The sequence below is a fragment of the Argiope bruennichi genome, chromosome X1, assembly GCF_947563725.1.
Source record: "Argiope bruennichi chromosome X1, qqArgBrue1.1, whole genome shotgun sequence".
Lineage (NCBI taxonomy): Eukaryota > Metazoa > Arthropoda > Arachnida > Araneae > Araneidae > Argiope > Argiope bruennichi.
Genome location: NC_079162.1, coordinates 125,919,823 through 125,940,804, shown reverse-complemented (window position 1 = coordinate 125,940,804; position 20,982 = coordinate 125,919,823). Strand labels below are relative to the sequence as shown.

Below are 20,982 nucleotides of genomic sequence, written 5' to 3'. Positions count from 1 at the left end.
TTAACAAATAAGTCAAAGAAACAACAAACATGCCACAATCAGTTTTAATAGTGCTATTCTGAAATTTAACAGTAAGTTAAACAATTAGATTAAAAGGAAAGATATACATTTATATCATGAACAATCTCACAGTAAATATATCATCATAAAACTATTATACAGTTTATTAAGACAACTTTATAAAAGAAATACATAAAAGATTAAATAATACTATACATGCAGCAAATACATAATGAAAAGAATTTCAATAATTATAATATAACATAAGAAAAACTGCAAAACTCAATATATAAAAAAGAAAGAAAGAAAAAGAAGGGAAATAGGAAATGTTTTCAGGTACAAAGAGGATTTAATTAAGATGCAAAGCATAACAAGTAAATAAAAAAAAAAAGAAAAGAAAAGAAAAGAAAAAAAGGAAGGGAAAAAAAAGTATTCAACAAAGCATTTCAAATAAATATGAAGGGTTTAGAATTCACTGAAAAAAATTGAGAAAAAAAATCAATTAAAAAGAAAATTAATAAACAGAACCTGAATAGTGTTTTTATAAAAAGCTAATACTCCCATGAATTAGATGTATAAAGGCTGTTTTCGTACCATTGTGTCTTGTCTTTTGACATTTGATGCTGACTCTTTGCCTTTAGTCTAGTAGAGGAGAGACCATAATTTGGATATAGATTTATAAAACATGGATGCTATATCTTAAGTGCTAATGCACTGTAAGAATAGCTATACCTTCCTTTCAAAGCTACATCCATGTTTCTTGCATGTAGCAAAATGCATTTTTAAAATAATTCTTAAACAACACTCTTATAATAATTACAAGATTTAAAGTATACTATTTCAAGGTAATTACTCAAAATCTAACCTTGAATAGTTTATTTAAAGCTGTTCTTTAAAAGAGATAAATATTTGAAATCAAAATTGTTAATAAGTAAGTGAATTACTTATAAATATAAGATTTTTTGATAATTACTGAAATCCCTACACATCATAAAAACAAAATATAATTAAGCGAAATTTATCCATTATGTAAATATATTAGGACTGCAGACAGTGAATGGAAGGATATTGCTATTATGCATTCATTATCAAGCAATATTACTAAGTTATTCAAGCAGCAAACTATAATGTGGTTATAGGGAGGTAAATGAGAAAATTCCCAGCTATTTTGGATAGCTTATAAAGACAATTTGTTCAAACAATGTTTTATTCTTAGAATTCTCTGAATCACAATAACATAAAGGAAGACTTATACTTGGTTAGTCTTCATCAAATTTCCATGTGTTTAAAACTTAAGGACTTTATAAGCTTTCCAAAAACAACAGTCAGTTAACAAACAATTGTTAGCAACTACACAAAGAGAAAATAAGACTCTAAATGCCAAGAAATAATAGAAAACATGCACCATAACGGGCCTTTAAATAAAAGTAAGCTAATAATAAATAGTATTGTAACTATGTGCTTAATATATAATTTAAAATACAATAGTTAGTAGTGCACACACACATAAAAAACGTTGTTACATGTATAAATTTAGAGTATAACAGATTTTAAATAATTCAGCTAAACAAGTTAGAAGAAATGAAAAAAAGAATTAAAGAATAATATATATGCCCAATGGGTCCAATTAAAATATATTAAAAAATCTGAGTAAGAAAAGTTAGTTACAATACCTAACTTTATGCTTAACAACAAAAACATAGACAAAATGTAAATATTTTATGAAAATAAGTTAGATAAATTAAGAAATTATTTCCATCAGGAAACAGACGAGTTAAGGTTTAAAGGTATTATGAAAATTGCATATAAAAATATCTAAACTACAAAATATAAATCTGTTACATCCTAAACACTTTTTTTAAAAATATTCCTCTGGATGATTGGGGGGAAAAAAAAGAACCATATAATAAAACAAACTGCCATCCACACAATAGGCTAAAAAATTTAAGAAACTCAATTACAAATTCAAAATATACTTTTTCAAAATGAAAATACAAATTTCGAACATTATTTTACTCAAACCGCACAAAATTTATTTAAACTTTTATATTCACAGAAACTTACAAAACAGCAAATTTATATTTTGCAACATGTAAAAATTAAAGATTTAAAGTACCATATTAGATTTGAGATTCACTTATAAGCTGCATTATAAAGTTTGATCATCTCCTGCCCATCAGAAGTAAGTATATATTTTACTTAGGCATTATTTAAAACAAAAGGCAGCGCTGAAACTGAATGTTTACTGGGACATGCCGGAAAACAATGGGAAAAAAAATAAATGTTTTTTTTTTAATTATTATTATTATTTTCTTTCAAGTACATAGTGACTATAAGCAGTGTTAAAAGAATTTAAGATAAATAATTTTCAATGGTATTTCTCCACATTAAAATAATTTCACAAGAACATTTTAATATTAAATACAAAACAACTTTTTATTTCTCCCCCCCCCCAAGAGATAAGCAGTTTTTCAAAATTCTATGAACTCAATATTTCATTTATTATCATACAACTTTTACACATGAATAAAAAACATGAATCAGTAAACAATATTAAAATAAAAACTAACAATCATTACACTGAAATTAAATTTTAATTATAATTTTTAATCTTACATAACTGGTAACATGCACGTCACATTTATGTGTGTGTGTGCTTTATTGCAAAATTATCTCAAATGTATACCTGGCATATAAATTATCAATATCAGCTGAAAAATAACTAATGATCAGAAACTTTGCCAGATTTCTGGATTTCTAATTAGCAAATGAAGCAGTTATAAATTATTAAGAAACAACAATTAATAAATCAAATGATATCAATAAAATGAGCATGTACATGTTTACAGCTGCCTGTCACCTTTTGCTCTTATTTAAATGACATGACACAGTATTTTCCACAATTTTTAAAAATTTATCATTACCAGGAATTTCAAGTACAGAGGTTAGGACTTAGCTGTGACACAAACTAAGCCCAAGATCTCTCAATACAGTACTTTCTTTTTAATTTAAATATTCAATCTTGCACACTAGGTATACATTTATGCAATATACACATTTACATGCAGTTTCAATTTAAACAAATAATATGAATATTCATCATAAAAATATATTTTATAAAATTAATTCTATCATTTAAAAACAAACTTAATCATATTAACTCTGTTAAAATATGTTCAACAAATAAAATCTCTTCTTATACCTGATTGTGACATGTTTCATAACTTAATCAGAATTAATTTATACCCTACATAAAAATAAATTAATACAAAAAAATTCATATTTACAGGAATCAGCAAAAGTTGAGGATCAACAGGTCGCCGAAATGGAAGTGATTCTGGGTCTTGCTTATACAGCTTTTCTAATGTCGGCATCAGAGCTTGGCGCAGCTCATCAGGTTTAAAAACTAAAGTACAATAATAACGCTTAAAAAATGAGTTTCTTTACTTCTTACAGATTATATGAAATGTTAAACAATAAGAAACAACAGCATTATTACAATACATAAATATAAATCATTTTGAATTTTAGTTTGGTTTGGTTTAGTAGCACAAGGGCTAATTTAGCTAAATATAATACACTCAACTATCCTATTATCATAAGAAACAGCTTTAAAAATTCACATAACAGCAAGTTATTTTTAAAAAGCATAAAATTAAAGTTCCATTATGTTTGTACTATTTTAATGAAACTTATCAATATTATGTGCAATAACATGATTTCAGAAAACCAAATGAAAAATCACAACAAAATCTTAGAAGGGTCCAATATTCTCAAGATGAATAAACATGGTACAGGGGAGAAACATATGAATGGAGTTCTATTACAGATTGTAACACATGTGCAAAAAAAGGATAATATAAAAAATATGCTAAGAAATCAGAAAACAAAATTATTATGGTGTTTTATATTCCTGTATTCTTTTTTTAAGTAAAAACATCACCAAACACCAGAAAATCAAAACTCAACTCAGCTGTCATCATTAAACTAGTAAATAAACCCATTTACATAAAAACTTGTCATTTTGTCTAAATTTTTAAAAATTGCTCTTTCTTTCAACAATTATTTCAAGATAACAAAAAAATTACAAGTATTAAGAAACAAAAATGGGAAAAAAAAAATTGAAAAAAAAAACATTGTTATTCCACTACAAGGTAAAATTTTAACTATTCATAAATTTAGGACGGCCATGAAATTTTTAAACTGAAAAGATTTTTTTTAAAAAAAGCACATAAATTCAAATAAGCAACATGTCTTTTTATTTGAGTATAAAGAATTGCTGATGGTATATAAAAACTATAATTGACCACTTATATATTTGAAAGTTCTGAATATTTTTGTAACATGATGAACAGCATATTTCTCTGTAGAACTTACTTTTCTTATTTGGCTTATGCTTGGAAGGCTGAGTTGATTCACTAGATGAATCTGGTTTGGTGTCTACACAGTTTTCTCCTACACTTGGAACTGGAGCAGGACTTGCAATTTCCTCTTTTACAACAGTTTGCTCTTCTTTGATTGAGGAGTTAGCAGAAAAACCATCTTCAGCTGACTCTTTAACATCCATACTAGCATCTTGGTTAACAGGTTTACCACTTGGCTTCACATCAACAATGGGTTCCTGCTTTCCACCCGAATTTTTGTCACTTTCTATTTCCATTTTTTCACTATTGCTGTTTTCTCCAGTAGACTTTTCAGAAGCAAATGAAAAAACTTTACCTCCAGTTTGAACTGACCCTTGATCTGAGGTTGATGATACAGGGGTATTTTGCTGTGTATCAATTTGGCTAACAGAAGAAACACCCTCTTGAGAGACAGACATAACAGATTTAAAATCTTCATTACTATCTTCAACATTAAGTACTGTAGGTTTAGAAGACTGAGCTTGACTATGATTTTGCATTTGAGTTTGTACTACTGGAGGAGGAGGAGGAGGGGGAGGAGGTTGTGGTGTGGATGGTGTTTGAGGATGTGTTCCAGGCACTGAAGCAGCTCTGGGTGGCTGTTGAACTGGTGTCTGTAGGGACTGTGGTTGAGGAGTCGAAGATTGGGGTATTTGGGTTCCATTTGGAATAGAGGACATTTGAGGTGAAAGACCAGGTTGTGATTTTGGTATTAACTGATTCACATGGGCTTGATTCTGTTGCTGAGCCCCTTGAGGTACTTGATTTTGATTAGATTGTTGTATTGATTGCTGTTGTGGTGGCGGTGGCGGTGGAGGAGGAGGAGGAGGAGGTGGTGGCTGCTGCTGTTGTTGTTGTTGCTGCTGCTGCTGCTGTTGTTGTTGTTGTTGCTGCTGCTGCTGTTGTTGTTGTTGTTGTTGTTGTTGCTGCTGCTGTTGTTGTTGCTGCTGCTGCTGCTGCTGCTGTTGTTGCTGCTGCTGCTGCTGTTGCTGATTTATCAAATGTATCTTTAAAAGAAATTATAAATTAGTATATCCCTAAAAGGAAATTCAACATGCAACAAAAGAACAAACTATAATTCAACGTACCTGGGCATTTATATTAGGTGTCATTATTAATTGACCTTGATTATTTTGACTTAATAACCTAGAAGCTTGAGGCTGGTGCTGTTGAGACATCTGCAATATCAACAAATAAAGGGTCATTTCCGTTCATATAGCAAAATTCAGAATTACACTATTAACATATAAGGTCAATATTAAAAAAAAAAATCATAATGCACAGAAAATCCTTATTTTGATCAACATTTCTTAAAGTTTAACCACTGGTGGCCCATTTCCTCTTTAAAAAAAATCCCAACAAAAGTACAAAGTCCCAAAGTACAACTAAATTGTGAAATAAAATTAATACAGGATATGAAAATAAATATTCAATTTAAAACATTCATTCAAAAGAATTTAATAAATACTTCATATAACGATGGGGTATTTAATATTATTTTTGCTGACCAAAATTAAAGAATATGAATAAAAAATGACGCAGTCTGCATGTTGACAATTCACAAAACTAATGTGTTCAAAAATACTTAAGGCATGGGACTTATAATATTGTTATATAATTATAACAGATCACATAAAAAATTATAAATCCATCACATAATATCACAAATTAAATTCGTGCTCTGACTGTATTCTTATTAGTAATACATCATACAGAATATCACAAACTAATAAGAGTTATAAGTAACCATTATAACAGTTAAATACGCACATATACCTTTTTCGTAACTGTAACTTCTTATGTTAGAACAATAAATATGTTCGCCTGACAGCTGTTCATTCTATTCTATTTTGTGAGTTGAATATTCATCTGAATGGCTTCTAAAATATTTGCTTTATAATAAGGAATTTAATAGACGTACAATTATAGGTTATGGGCTCAGAGCTATGAAACTGTGCTAGTTAATTGAATTCAATGTCGGCTTAGATTCGCTATTTCACGAAAGTCCAAGTGTGAAAGGAAGTTTAATTGTATTTGTTCGTTTTCTTTTCAAAAAACATTTATAGTAGACACAAATTGAAAAATTAGGGAAGTTCCAAAAACTGGACGAAATGGAAGCGACAGGTAGAATTTTTGCTTATGCATTACGATGTTCTGGATCTGATGAAAAGCGATCGTGTTAGGCCTAACGATCCAGGAATCGCTGCTTCAACAGAACAGCAGGGAAGCTTTGAAAGCAACTCTAAAGCTTTTAGAAAAAGCGATGAGCTGGCACAATTAATATTAGTTGGTTGTATCAATAATACGAATGTTGAATTAGCTTCAACATGCGATTCAACTAAACGCCTCCGAGGCAAATTAAAAGGAATATATATTTATATATTACATATTGATCTCCTTTTCTATTTTGATTAAATATTAATTTTTTATTCCTTTTTTTTTAAAAAGGACTGGTAATCTTTTTACTTTCTCTACTTTTGTTCTACAAAACATAAATCGACGGAAATAGCAAGCACAAACATCTTTCATTCGGCGAAGTGTTAAAAGAGGAAGTTCTTTGTCAGTTATAGCTGTAGATTGGTGCCAACAAGCGTTATCTCTTTCTCGGGGAGCAGACATATGGGAATCCAATATAGGTGAATTAGACCTCAAATGTGCGCATTTTAAGCTCCAGCCAGTGGCTTTTTCTTTTGATGCGAGTTCTAATATTATTGATTACGTATGGAAAGACAGCGGACATACAGCATCATTGTGAATAGTGGTGAAATTATTAAAAGTATACCGTAGCTAGTGCTTGTTTGGGTTATTCGTAAAATATTTCAACCCCAAAATGGCTACTAAAAATGTAAAGTTAATTCAGAGTGCCGTGCTTTTAATGATGAATGAACCTCGAAATATTTTTTACAGTTGTAAAAGATAAACCAGTGTGTCTCATCTGCAATGAAGCTGTAGCAGTCTTCAAAGAATATAACATTTCCCATCAGTTTACATCTAAGCATAAGAATTTAAATTGCGAAACAATGTCCGAATATGAAAGAAAACAAAATGCAACAAGTCTTTGTAAATAATTATCAGGCCGACAAAAAATTTTCAATAAGGGAAGCAGCAATATCCAAGAAGCAGCTACACATGCAAATTACATTGCAGCAAACAATATTGCTAAAAATAATAAAGCTCTCAGTGATGGGGAGTTTGTTAAACAATGCATGCTCCGAGTTTGTGATGTTTTATGTCCAGACAAGAAAAATAATTCTGAGACTGTAAGCTTATCTCGAAAAAAGGTGACTTCTAAAATCGAAGTCATCGATAAAAATTTGACATCACAATTAGAGTCGAAGATTGGCCAGTTTAAATTTTGCTCCATAACTATGGATGAAAGCACAGATATAAATGATACTGCTCAATTAGTATTATTTATAAGAGGTGTTGATGAGAACTTTGAAATTACCGAGGAACTGGCGTGCATGCGTTCTTAAAAGGGAACTACAAAGGGATGCCATATTTTTCATGAATTTCAGGAAGGGCTTTTAACTTTGAAATTGTCTATAACAAATATATGTAATATTACGACCGATGGAGTACCAAATATGACATGAAAAAAAAATTGGATTTCTTGGACTCTTTAATCAAAACTTTCCCGGGAACAATGTTGTTTTTTCTACATTGTAAATTTCAAGATTCTCTATGTAAATCTGCATTGAATATGAAACCCGTGATTGATGCAGTCATGAAGCTTGTAAATATTATACAATCTCGTGGGCTTACTCACTGGAAATTTCGAGATTTTCTTCAGTACGTGTACGCATTTTTCATAGATCTTCTTTATTATATGAGCAAATTGAATGTCAAGATGCAAGGGAAAAATCAATCTATCGACGATATCTGGTATATCTGAACGATATTTTATATATTTTTACCATGCCTTTCAACGTAAATTGTGAAGCAGTGAGGTCAGATTTATAGCTTGAATTAATTGAGTTGCAATCTAACTATCATCTGAAGCAGTTGTTTCTAAATATGCCAAAGTTAGAATTTTACATATCATTACAGAAAGGAAGTTTCCTAAATTTAATATCTTACGCCCAGAAAATCAGTGCTATGTTTGTTTTCATCTTATATATGTGAACAAGTGTCTTCAACTATGAACCTTTGAAAAATTTACTTCAGAAGTAGACTGATAGATGAGCATTTAGCCTCCCTCGTTCCTTAGAATCAGTACATCTCACTTCGAACCTCAATATAAGGAACTTTGAAAAATGAAATCGCAATTTTACTCATCCCATTAACATATTTAAATTGTAATATTTGTATATTGTTTTTAAAATTTTAGAAAAATTTATCTTGGTCCGCCAAACATTTTTTTTTTCCCCCCGATTGTTTGGCCCGCGACCGAAAAAGTTTGCGCATCCCTGGGATAGCCTGTGGATTGACTAATGGTGCAGTTTCTCACTTTCGACAAAGAACTCTCTGAAAATGCCACACGGATTACACACTTACAACGTAATTTTAGTTAGCTGAATGATGACTCAGAAAGATTGGTTAAAACAAAACTACCCGACATTTCACTCATGAGCAGGATTATGTCACTCTACCTCAAGACTATTATTAGTTCAAAAGTGTGTAGGAAAGTGTTCCAGTGCAGGAACAGATAATTAATAAATTAACTGAGAATCTCCGCCTCATTAAAGTGAGATTGCAAGGGAAAAAATGTGAAACATACTGCTTTGGAGCTAAAACTTCAGTGGATAAAAGAACTGAGAAACCGGAAGAAGAAAATATTATGAAATATTTGAAAGGTAAAGAAATTACTTCAATTTTCAAATTAAAATAAAATATTTATTATCTTTTTAAAAGCTAAAGACATTTAAAATAACTGAGAAAACAAAAGAACTAAATACACACAGTACCAATTCCTCCAATTTTTATTTCTAATTAAATATATGCTATCAATGTACATATGAATTTCCCTTCAAATCAATGGTACCTTTCTCCCCCATTTCCTAGAGAAATTTCAAAAGACGTTATTTCACTGCTCATTCTGTATTTGGAAAGCTGCAGATAGAGAGTTATCACAATTACTAAATAAAATATCTGAAATATGCAAAGTAAATTTTGCCAATTTTTATTTTGTATGTCAGTTTATGATACTTCGATATATTATCAAGTGTTTACTGTCTACTATACATACATTTCTCAGAGATATTGCAAAATAAAACCTACAGCTCCCAAACTCAACAATTGGAACAATGTCGCCACTTTGCAAGCGTAGCTAACCAGTTAGAATGTTCTACGATTATTATGCAATAATTTCCTTTTGAAATTTATTTCTTCAAAATTTATCATAACTATAATACTGTCATTTATATGGTGGCCAAAGAACCTAGGTTAGTAAGATTAATTTATTCATGGCAGCCAACTTTTTTAACTAATTGCAACAAAGGTATAAAAGAATAGTTACTGTAATTTACGTAATAGCCGCACAGTAATGATAAAGCATTCCGACTGGTTAGCTATAGTTAAAAGTGGCAAAATCATCAAATTGTTAAGGCTAAGGATTGTTCAAAATCTCTCGGAAAGGAAAGGATTCAGCGACCGTTGGTGATGTATCAAGGGGTCATGAACATTCATTAAGTGATGCGACTTTTCTGCAATCATTTTAGTGGTTGGAGCTGGTGAACACTCACAGGATTTTCCTACAAAGTGTGCTCAATGGAATTTAGCGTTTTCGATATTTACCGATGGGAAGAGCAGCGAATGATAAATGGCCTTGATCCCATATTTAGGGATCATGAGTTTTAATATGAAATCAAAATGATCGAAACAGGTTCAATAGTTGCAAGTGGCGAACTCTGTCGCAAGATTTACCCACAGAAAATATATTATGAAGTTTTGTTTTTCCGGTTGCTTACAAAAATGCAGGGTAATACAGGGCAAGAGACCACTGATGACATATCTAGAGGTTATGAGTTTTCCACATGCAATCAAAATTATTGAAATCTGTTCAGTAGTTGAGGCCGAACGACTGTTTCATATTTTCCTTATTATTCTAAATACAATAGATTGCCCATATGATTTATCTTTAGAATTAAATTCCCATCAATGTATATGAAAATAATTTCTTTCATTTTTAAATACAAATTATTTGCTATTTTTCAAGACTTCTTTTCTCATCACCAAAATATCTAATTATAAATAAAATTACCTATAGAAAGGGTTTTACAAATAATAATAATAATTTTAAATGAACAGAAACTATTGTCACTTTAGGATGAAGTTCATTTTCAAAGAGAAGGGATGTTTTAATTCATATGCAAAGAGTAATATTTGCTTTCAGTTTTAATTCACTCCACATTTTGAAATACAATTTGGAAAATTTAACTTACAGCCATTTGCCTGGTTTTAAAGCCATCTGACATCTGAGAATGATTTTGTTGAAGAGATGAATTGAATTGAGATACTGAAATTCCACTTGGTGTCGAAGGCATAACTGATGAATCTACAGGAGCACCTGCAATTGTTGTCACAGAAGTATTTATGCTGTTAAAATGCGCCTGGGACAACTGCTGCTGTTGCAAACTAACAGGAGGAAGAGGACTCCGTCGAGCCTGTGCAGGACTGAACTGACTTTGATTTATATTCATGTTAATATTGGCGTTTATAGAGTTTGATAATTGAGATCCAGGAGAGGAAAAGAGTTCAGGGCCTCTTGCTGCAGTATTTGGAGGAACAGTTATATTGGGTGGAGGCATTCTTTGTTGACTACCAGGTACATTAAGACTTGGCAAATGTGTTAGTGATATTGCACCTGTAAGAGGAAGTTCTGAAAATAATAACAAACATTAACTTTGTTGGTAACGCATATGATTTGAAAATTCAAATATAAACTAATAAGCATAATAATCAGATTTCAGTGAAATTGAGTTCCACTGTAATGGCATATAATGAAACGGACTTCAAAGTGCAGGAGTGTAATCAAAAATCAGATGCCCTTTTTTTTTTTTTTTTCCCTCCCTTTTTAATTTTACCATTAACACTAATGAAGTAGATCTTTGAATTGTTCTATTTTGCATGAACTGAAAGGGGATTCGAAGAAAATCTGAGATCATGGCCGATATAAGCAGCCATTCTCAACATGGGGGGGGGGGGAGGAAAAAAAGGCTTATCTTGGCAACTTTATATTAAGCAAGCCTAAATTAAGTTAATTACCCAACAAAATCAAATGATAATTTACTTTTTAATCCTAACGTTTGTCATTTATCTAGAATTTCTGAAATGAATGACAGAACATATGATTATTGGGCATATTTTAATTATGTAATAAAACAATGAAACACATTTTCAATCAGAAATTAAGAATTTAAACCAGTTGTTCCTATTCCTTATACTATTGCTATTTAGTCTTTGGGCACACACACTAAATAGCACTATATAAAAGCAAACAAACTACTACAGTATTAGCATTTCTCCTTCTTTAAGCAAAGTATTTTTCCTGCAATGTGGTGTAAACTGATTATCAAAATAGTGACATTCAATCAAAGTTAAATTTTTTTTTTTTTTCAAGATTTATATGAATTTCAAGAATAGGGTCATTTTAATAAGAATTCAAAATTAGCAATAAGGTTTTTCTTCTATGACAGCAACAATTTAAGTTCAGAAATTTTGTGACATTTTTAGCTTGCCAACAATAAACAAATGTTTTACTATCCAAAATAAGAATAAGAAGCTTTACGCTCACAAGATTTCAATATTCAATGTCACTTGTATTAACTTAGTCTCAACTGTCAATTATTCAATGAAGAATAAAAAATGTATGCACAAAAATAGTAATATAACAATAAAACTGCTTGCAACCTACTTGGTGTGGCAGCTGAAGAATTATTACTGAGAATAGGTCCTAGCCCAGGCCCTACTTGTTGTTGCATTTGCATCTCTTTTCTTTTCTGGCGTTTTTCTTCCAGCTCTTTTTGAATTTTATAAATTTTTTCAGCAAGCAACTGGTAATATTCTTCCTAATATAGAAAAGAAAATTCTAGGTATTAAAAAATTGTAAGAATTGAAAAAAATAATACATATATTAAAACAGCTGTTAGAAGGCATAAAATAAACATCAACTGAAATTGGAGAAAACCTGAACAAAGTTACCTCAGCCACACAGTAAAGAGATATTAATAATATTTGGGCTTAGAAAAGTTTTACTATAATATCCCTTTTAAATTTAAATAACTAAGCAAAAATAAAAACCTCTTTCTCTTTTTTTATTCAAAACAAGAATTAGAAGCAACTCAAAAGGTAACAGTTTTCTTTTACATTTTGCAAAAGAATACTCATCAACCATTACGAAATTTAATTACAAATGGCATAAGTAAACATGCTAAAACTAAGGATTCAAAAATCTGCAGCAAAAAATTTTCAATCGGACCCCTTTGTGCAGCCCCCCCCCCCTCTTTTTAAATCCAACAATCTAGACAACAGTAAGCTGAACAAACAATTTAAAAAAAAAAAAAAACAATCCATCGCCCCTTTATTGATGAATCTTAGCAGTAACTATGAAAAAATTAATTTTAGTGATGTATTGTAATCATTTAAAAATTCATAGAAACCATAACTTTAAATAATTTGTAATTTTATTCATATAGATAGTTAAATTTTGGCCTATCATATTTATGTTGTTAATATAAAACTTTCTCAAGAGAGAGGGGAAGAAAAGAAAAATGATGATACTTTTATATCAGCAGAACAAAGACAGTTGCCATATAATGCTTAATCAGTGTGATAATGAAAATCATAACTAGATATTCCAAATATATATTATATTTTAGTTGAAACACACATACCCTACTATTTGCAGCTTCATACATATCACCCTCAACTTTTCTGGCATAAGCGACTAGATTAATCATCCGTTTGTCTTGCAATGCTGATATATCAGTCGTCGGAAATATGGCTTGTACTCTGCAAGAAAAATTACAAATTAAAAAATATAGATATACATGAAAAAAATGTCACAGAATAATCTAAGTTGAGAGTGAAACAATTCTTTGGTTAATAAAGGAAAAGAACATTTGTTTATCACAAGTTATCACTTCCCATGAAGAACTGTAGGAAAACCCAGATACGGTAGGGAGTTCTCACATAAACATAGGTTATAAATTGTACTAGCAACACTAGATTAGATACATTATCTGCATTAATTATAACATCCACACAAAATGCACAACGAAAATAGTACAATTTGCATGCCTTGGATAAAAATATACAGTAAGAATTCTTTTGATTTTGTCAAACTGAATGTAAAAATCACAAAATATTTTCAAGAACTAAAAACATTAAATGCAAAGATTCAATAAATAAACATGCATCAGTTATTGAATGTTCAATCTGGTTGTTGGGCAACTTATCCAAAAGAAGGGTTGAAGATATTAATTGTTGAGTTACAAATTTGTTTAATGTTTGTGCAATAAATGAGAAAATAAGTTTTTAGTTACAATATCGTAAAAAACTCAAAAGTATTTCTATATCTACATATGAATTTAAAATCATTTTGAGATGCTTACATTTTTTGGACTAAATGGTGCCGTAAATCCTGAGTTACCGATTGATGCCAATCCTTTGAAGTTGTTGGATTGTCTGGAATTACCCCTGTAACAATAGGAGCTACCTGGTTTGGTGCAGAATTCAATAATGCAGCATTCGTGGCTTTTACTTTAGATTGAAGATTATCGCCTATAATGAAACTTTGTGCAGCAGCATTAGCAATTGTTCCGGTATTACTATTCTGTATGAGAGGCCTCAGCTGAACTTGAGGTTGTTGATTTGGTGGAGCAGATTGTGGTGTCTGGATGTGGTTTAAGCTTTGTGGAGAACACTGAGTTTGTTCATTTACTGGAAGGGAATTAAAGATGGAAGAAAATATTAAGAACAAATATATATACAAGAACTACTATAATATATCTAAAGAACAATGATGAAAAAAAATACTACAGACAAAAAAAAAAAAAAATACTAAACATTTTTTAAATAAAAAAATTTATCTCATTCTTTTTTCATTTTTTAAAAATTTGAAAGATAGTCGTTTGGTTCTAAATATATAAGCACAAATATACTTATTACTCATTGATCATTAAACAATCTTAGAAAATATTTTAATATCTAGTTTCTTGAAAAGTAAACAAATTCATTTTAAAAATACAATGTTATATATATATATTAAAATCTAATTTAAACTTACTAAATTTCATAATTTTTAGCACATATTAACTTCATTCTAAAATATTCTCTTATTTCCTGATACCATTCCACTTTTCCTATTTAACTGATGCAACAGAAAGTTGTGTAAAAATACTTTCGTCAGCGGTTCCTAGGCTCCGAGTGAAGGGATAAAAAATTGATAAACTAAACAAATTCTCCTAAAAGATACCTGTATTCCCCTTATCTGAATCGGCACGTGTAAGAAATCCCTATCGGTATCTCATAGTATTTAAACACTGGGAAAAGTATTTACCCCTCTTTTTACGCTCTCTTTCGCTTATATGCCACGCTGTGTGCGGATGTGTTTTGTCAGCGCTGCTTGTACATAAATAATACCTCCCAGGAGAGAATAAAATGAAGTTTAAAAAATTCAAAGTGCCTTCCCTGTCTTCAGCCACAATTCTGCTTATATGGGATAGAAAAAGAGTTATGAATAAGCATTCAAAGTTATCTTTTAAAAAGTTGGAGCTAGAACACTCAGGAGTTAAACATTTTTCATATGAATTACATTGGGTAACTATAAAGTCAAAATTTCCGCGGTTCAAACTTCAAATTATATTGTAACTTTATATGACTGCTGCATTATTTATAGTAAACTGTGCCCAAGAAATGCATGTGGATTTTAAAGAGAAGACTTCAAACTTGCTGCATGTGTTTCGCCCCATCGTAATAGTTTCTAAATATGCATATGCAACCTTTTTAGAATTTTTAAGAGAACTGAAAAAAAATGTATTATTAAGAATGAATTTGTATCATAATAGTTAACAGTTTAATTACAGAAAAGGGATGAAGTTTAGAGGCACGGTGACTTGATAAAAATAATGCAAGGGAGGGGGAGAGAAAGGTGGAAAGAAAATGAATTTGTAACAAAATTGCAGAAACACATTTGACAAAACAGAATCCCAGAAAGTCTTTAATTGATGGCTTGGAATACCTAAATATGTAAATGAATTGATAACATCTGAAATAAAAGTCAATTCTAGTTCATTATTCTTAGAAAGAATTTTCTGATAACCTAACTTAGTAATAAAAGTTTAGAAAATACTTTATAAGAAATAACTGCTTTAATTTTATAACCTTTTTCGTAATTTAAATATCTTCATCATTTTGAGTGAATGTAAAATGCACACTGTATTAAATATGATCGTAAATGTATTTGTAATTGACAAAAGCAGAATAGTTTTATACTTATTTTTAATAGTGAATGTATATAGCACAATAACAGAAAATGAAGTGTGGGCTTTGATTAATACAGAGAGTTCCTGCTGTATTCTAAGGATTTCTATTGCTCAGAAACTTAAAACTGAAATCCAAACCCGCGGTCAATGAATTACATTGACTAAATGTATTCATTCCGGATTTTGGAAATCAAAGTATACATGCAGTGACCTCTATAGGCAGGATTAATGCCAATACTGAAATTGATGATGTAAAAGGCAATGTGTAAGCACATAATGTGGTCCTCGATAATGCGAAACCAGCAAATCTTAACAGATGAACATGGCTTGCTTTTCCCAATACTGCTTATACCAGAATAAGAAAAGGATTTCCCAATGAATATGATAGATATGTTCTATTCAATAATTTCCAAACTGATGAAAAAATAAATCGAATAACTTTGAAAGTTTCTGAAAACACTAAATTAGAGAAAATTACTGTTAATCTTGTCAGTTCTGAAGTACAGCTTATCGGCAATGGATCAATTATAATTGAAAATTTTTCTAAAGGGAGTGGTTGCTTATCAGAAGTTTAAAATGGAAAAACAAGCATTCCTTTTTCGAATGAGGGAGACAAAAATGTCAAAGATAAATATATTGACAGAGTTGAGGTTTTCAAGTCATGTTCACATGTTGATGTTAAAAGAAAACCCACAAGTTCTTCTTGCAGTTCAAGTAATTTTTAGGACAGTTCCCATAACTTTGTATGAATTAAAATTGATTCCAATATTGAAAGTAAAGGGGTGGAAAAATTGGTTCAGCTATTGATTTAATGTAGAAATTGTTCCACATTGACCATTTATGAACTAAGTTGGACCAATTAAATACAAATGTATAAAAAAGAAGTTGAAGTCCATATGTTGAAACCAAATAAGAAGAATGCCTCTGAAAGAACTCCTGTTAACCCATCGAGCACCGGCTATCTAGCTTCAGGGTGTTCTTAAAACGGCCGCAGTCAAGAAAAAGATGGAACACAATTTACTGAAAAAAAAATAATATGCAGAACGTTCGTAAACCGGCTTGGTATGTTTTTTCTTCACCCCGACCATTAACAACAGTGGGTAAACTTTCACGCGTCTCGACAGTCACCTCCCCCTAAACACAGGGGATTTTGAATAGTACTGAGAAATCAATCAAGTAATAAATCTGTTAGCATAGGGAATTGCCTTGCGTTTTTCAACCAGTTCTTTCAGTCTAAGGTATTTGCAGAAAATAGAATTTGTCAAAATAAATAAAAATCAAAAATCAAAAAAATAAATCGCGTAATATGATTTTATAAATTTTCATGAGCGATAGAAAAATTTATTTATTAAATGATTTGGAGAAATTTTCCTTCATCAAAATGCATTACAAATATAATACATTCTTTTTACTTACATTCAGAAAATTTTACTTCCAATTTCTTCTAATTTTTAATTTTAAGCGTCGTATATTTAGTATTTGAAATAAAAATAGCATGATATATATAATGAAAGAATATATAGTTCTCTGATTAAAACAGATTATAAAAAATATTATTTAATAATACGGTAATAATAAAAATATTACTTCGATTTCGAAAAAATATAATCTGTTATTAAAAATATTCGAATAAAAAAATTTGTAGGAGCTTTTTTTTTGTTTGTTTGTTTGTTTCAGATTCTTGTTTTAAGTTCTGAAAATATTAAAACAATCTTTTGTTAATATAGTAATATTGTAAGGTATATAGTATACAATAGTAATATTTTATAAAAATATTAGCAACTTGAATATTTTTGACTTATTATCCTATTTTGAAATAATTTAAATAATAAGTTAATTCATGATAATAAGTTTTTAAAGTTCATTTAAATGCTGAAATAAGAAAACATGTTACTCACAAAGCTTATTTCTGATCAAAATTATCATTCTTTTTTTAGTAAGTGAATATTTTAAATAACAATTTTTTATATCATTTATAAACTTATCGCAAATTTTCGTAAAAATGACTCATAGTCAGCATCAGAAATATTTTCATAAATCCATGCATTTCTCTTCATACAAATATTACAATTAACCTTTCCTCCATTTAATTCCCTCAGTGAAATCAAAATTTCGATTGTAGCCATTTTATTAAGTTGCAATATTATGATTTTTTTTTTGTGCGAAAATTTGAGGAATCTTGTAGATAAAAATGAGATTTATCTGCATGTATCTAGCAATCAAGAATTACCCCTTTCAGAGCGTTGCTTTCATGCACTTCATGTCTGAACAATTCGAATAAATTTCATAGACAATATTTATAAATTATTCCACTGCATGTGAATTTCAAAAGATGAATGTATAATAGAATTAAAGAAAAACAATCTAGAGTAAGTATGTTTTAATCATACTTTAGCAACGCTTAGAAAATAATTTTTTTTATTTCATTGCAACAATAAAAATCCTTGCTACAAATTTTTAATGAATCTAAATGGTTTTGCCAGTGTGCGGAGGGTAAGCAGAGTTCTTCATTTAAAGGGTCTTATCCTCCGATCATAAAAATAGGACGGGAGTGGCTTGGATTGGATGGGAAAAAAAGTGGCTTAACAATACCGTTACATATTAAGAAGGTTATGCAAAATCAGAGATAATTTGAACACGTTATTAGTTAATATTATATATATATATATATATATATATAAAACAAAAAGCAAATAGAAAAACAATGAGGAGTATGAATTTTTAACATTATAGAATTAATTGGCAAAGATGGGTCGGAGAATAAGGTTGGTGTGCAAAAGCAGCAATTTATTGGAAGTTTAGTCACAGAAGACTCGTTGTAGTCTCATGATGTTAAAATCTTCATATCATCTGCAACTTTATTTTCTTATCAAGACAAAAATAGCTTTACAAATAGTTTTTAAAAAAAACCAAGAACCAATATATTCCTAAATTATTAATTTTAAATATTTATATTAATTCATATTTAAGTATATTTTACATCAATATAATTCATTATGAAGTGAAATTAAATCGTCTTCCTTGTTGCTTCTATCCGTTCAACCTATTTTTTTTTTTTTTCATTGTTGATATCAAGATAAGAATCGACCTTATTTTTTAATGTTGAGTATGTTTCAGGGGTTTGCTTTTGTTAAAAGTTTTGTTATACTTCAGTTAAAGCTCAATTGCAGGATCAAGCATTCATGAACATTCTTTAAAGTTCGCCCATTTAGGGCTGGCCTTAGAAAGTGCATAAAAAATAATTGCTTAATATTAGTGAAAAAGGAAATAGAATTTTTTATTTTACTTTTCAGTCATGAATTATTATTAAATATATTAAGAAGTCGTCTTTAAATGTTGTATGAAAGAATATACTTCAATATAATAAATTTGTAGATCAAAGCTCAAAATACTTTTTTCCATAGTTTTTTGCCACAATGCACACATTTATTCTATAAATAGAATAGAACTTTCAGAAGTGATAAATTACCGTTTTGGATCCCAGCCTGATAAGAAGCATTTATTTGTGTCTTGCTGAATGCCAAGCAAAAGAGAATATCCATCATATCCATCCTATCAATGCGAGATTCGTACTTCTGTTGTACAATATGCCTGGCACATGTTCTATACAACCCATCTTGCGACACAAATTTTTCTTGAATAGGCTGTTGTCGACAGATGTGACGATTCTCTTTGTAACATAACCTGGACAACTTTTAGCACTAAACTTGCCGACAGTTTGCTGCTTAATTTGATCGTAAATAAAAATTCGATTTCTATTAACAATGCGAACAAGTTGAAAAACTACATGCACTTTATTACCAAATACTAACAATTGAATGGAACCGAGATCCATAGATAAAAAAAAAAAATTACTCGTGATAATCTGTGGGAAGTTTCTCTTAAAACATTTTGCACAGTAAAATGATAAATGAACCATGGCAGTAATAAAACAGAATATTATACATTTACACCACATGGAGCCAAATCTTCGACATTATTACAAATAAATAGGAATGATTCTATTATGTCTTTATTGAGAGTAGACAGTAGATAGTAAAAATAGAAACGTTTTGAATGCTTTCATATATATCATACGAAATCTGTTATTTAAATTGCCTTACATGTAATTGTAATGGGTGAAATTTTGTAAACCTCCACATAAGCTCATTTATCTTTTAAATACTGAATTTATGTCTTTTTATAAATTTCATAAAAGAGTTTTGCTATATTTTGAGCCATTACTTAAATTTTTTTTTCAGTATTTATAGTTTTATGCTAATATTCTAATTTTTAAGAATGCGGTAATGCTACATGGAATTCGGCAATAATTTTCTATTTTTGTCACTTTACAAAAAAAAGTATACAAACTATTTCTGATAAAAAAAACGTTTAATAATCATTTAATTATTTTTTATAAATATTTCTAGTAAAATATAATCAGATTTTATGCAGTACTCTATGTGTTATATTTATTATCATTATAAATTACATTACACTTAAAATTTCTTCTAGAAGACATTTTAAAATATTTATATGCTACAGTTCATCAGCAACTATGCAGCACATACATAGAAAATTGTATCACCTATTCGAAAGTAACTTCCATTTATAAGGGCATTCATTTTTAAAGTATATATACATAAATCAGTTCTCATTATGAAGTTCTGAATTCACAACGTTAAGTTGTGATAAGTTCAAAAAGTTAGCAATTGTATCAGCCTTTAACACATTTATTTATTTTCATTAAATAGCTAATACTGTTTTAATGCAAGGCAATAATTATAATTGCACAGATACATTATTCATTCCATTCTTCAATGCAATGTCAATTAAATTTTCTCATCATCCAATTTTGTTCAATATGAATAATTTTTTTCCATAATAGTTTCCCATTTTATTAAATATATTTTCTTTCTTTCATATGCTGAACTTTTTTTAATAGTCTTTATTATTACTATGTAATTTTTTTTATCAGTTGCGCTTTTCGCAGCCCTACACAAATAACAAAACGTCTTTCCATTTGAATACGGCTTTTTTATATAGATTCAAATATATATTTATAATATAATTATACATTTTAAAAATCTAATTTCTACAAAAATATTTTTTATTCTTATAGAAAGGATTTCCCCCCCCCCCCTGTCTGATTAAAAAAAAAAAAGAAAGATGAT

General features: G+C 29.6%; 1 protein-coding gene across 6 annotated transcripts in view; it reads right to left on the bottom strand.

The window, feature by feature from the left end:
* LOC129958661 (histone lysine acetyltransferase CREBBP-like) overlaps positions 1–20,982 on the bottom strand; it is a 141,667-nt gene that overhangs the window by 47,458 nt on the left and 73,227 nt on the right. For 4 of the 6 annotated variants that reach the window (XM_056071280.1, XM_056071282.1, XM_056071281.1 and 1 more), the window contains exons 6-13: positions 13,958–14,285; positions 13,238–13,355; positions 12,259–12,412; positions 10,787–11,223; positions 5,492–5,581; positions 4,378–5,410; positions 3,288–3,406; positions 595–642 (exon numbers count right to left, since the gene is read on the bottom strand). In XM_056071280.1, the coding sequence (XP_055927255.1) occupies positions 595–642; positions 3,288–3,406; positions 4,378–5,410; positions 5,492–5,581; positions 10,787–11,223; positions 12,259–12,412; positions 13,238–13,355; positions 13,958–14,285 (2,327 nt within the window). The remainder of the gene's footprint in view (positions 1–594; positions 643–3,287; positions 3,407–4,377; positions 5,411–5,491; positions 5,582–10,786; positions 11,224–12,258; positions 12,413–13,237; positions 13,356–13,957; positions 14,286–20,982) is intronic. The other 2 variants (XM_056071283.1, XM_056071285.1) reach the window with 2 other exon arrangements.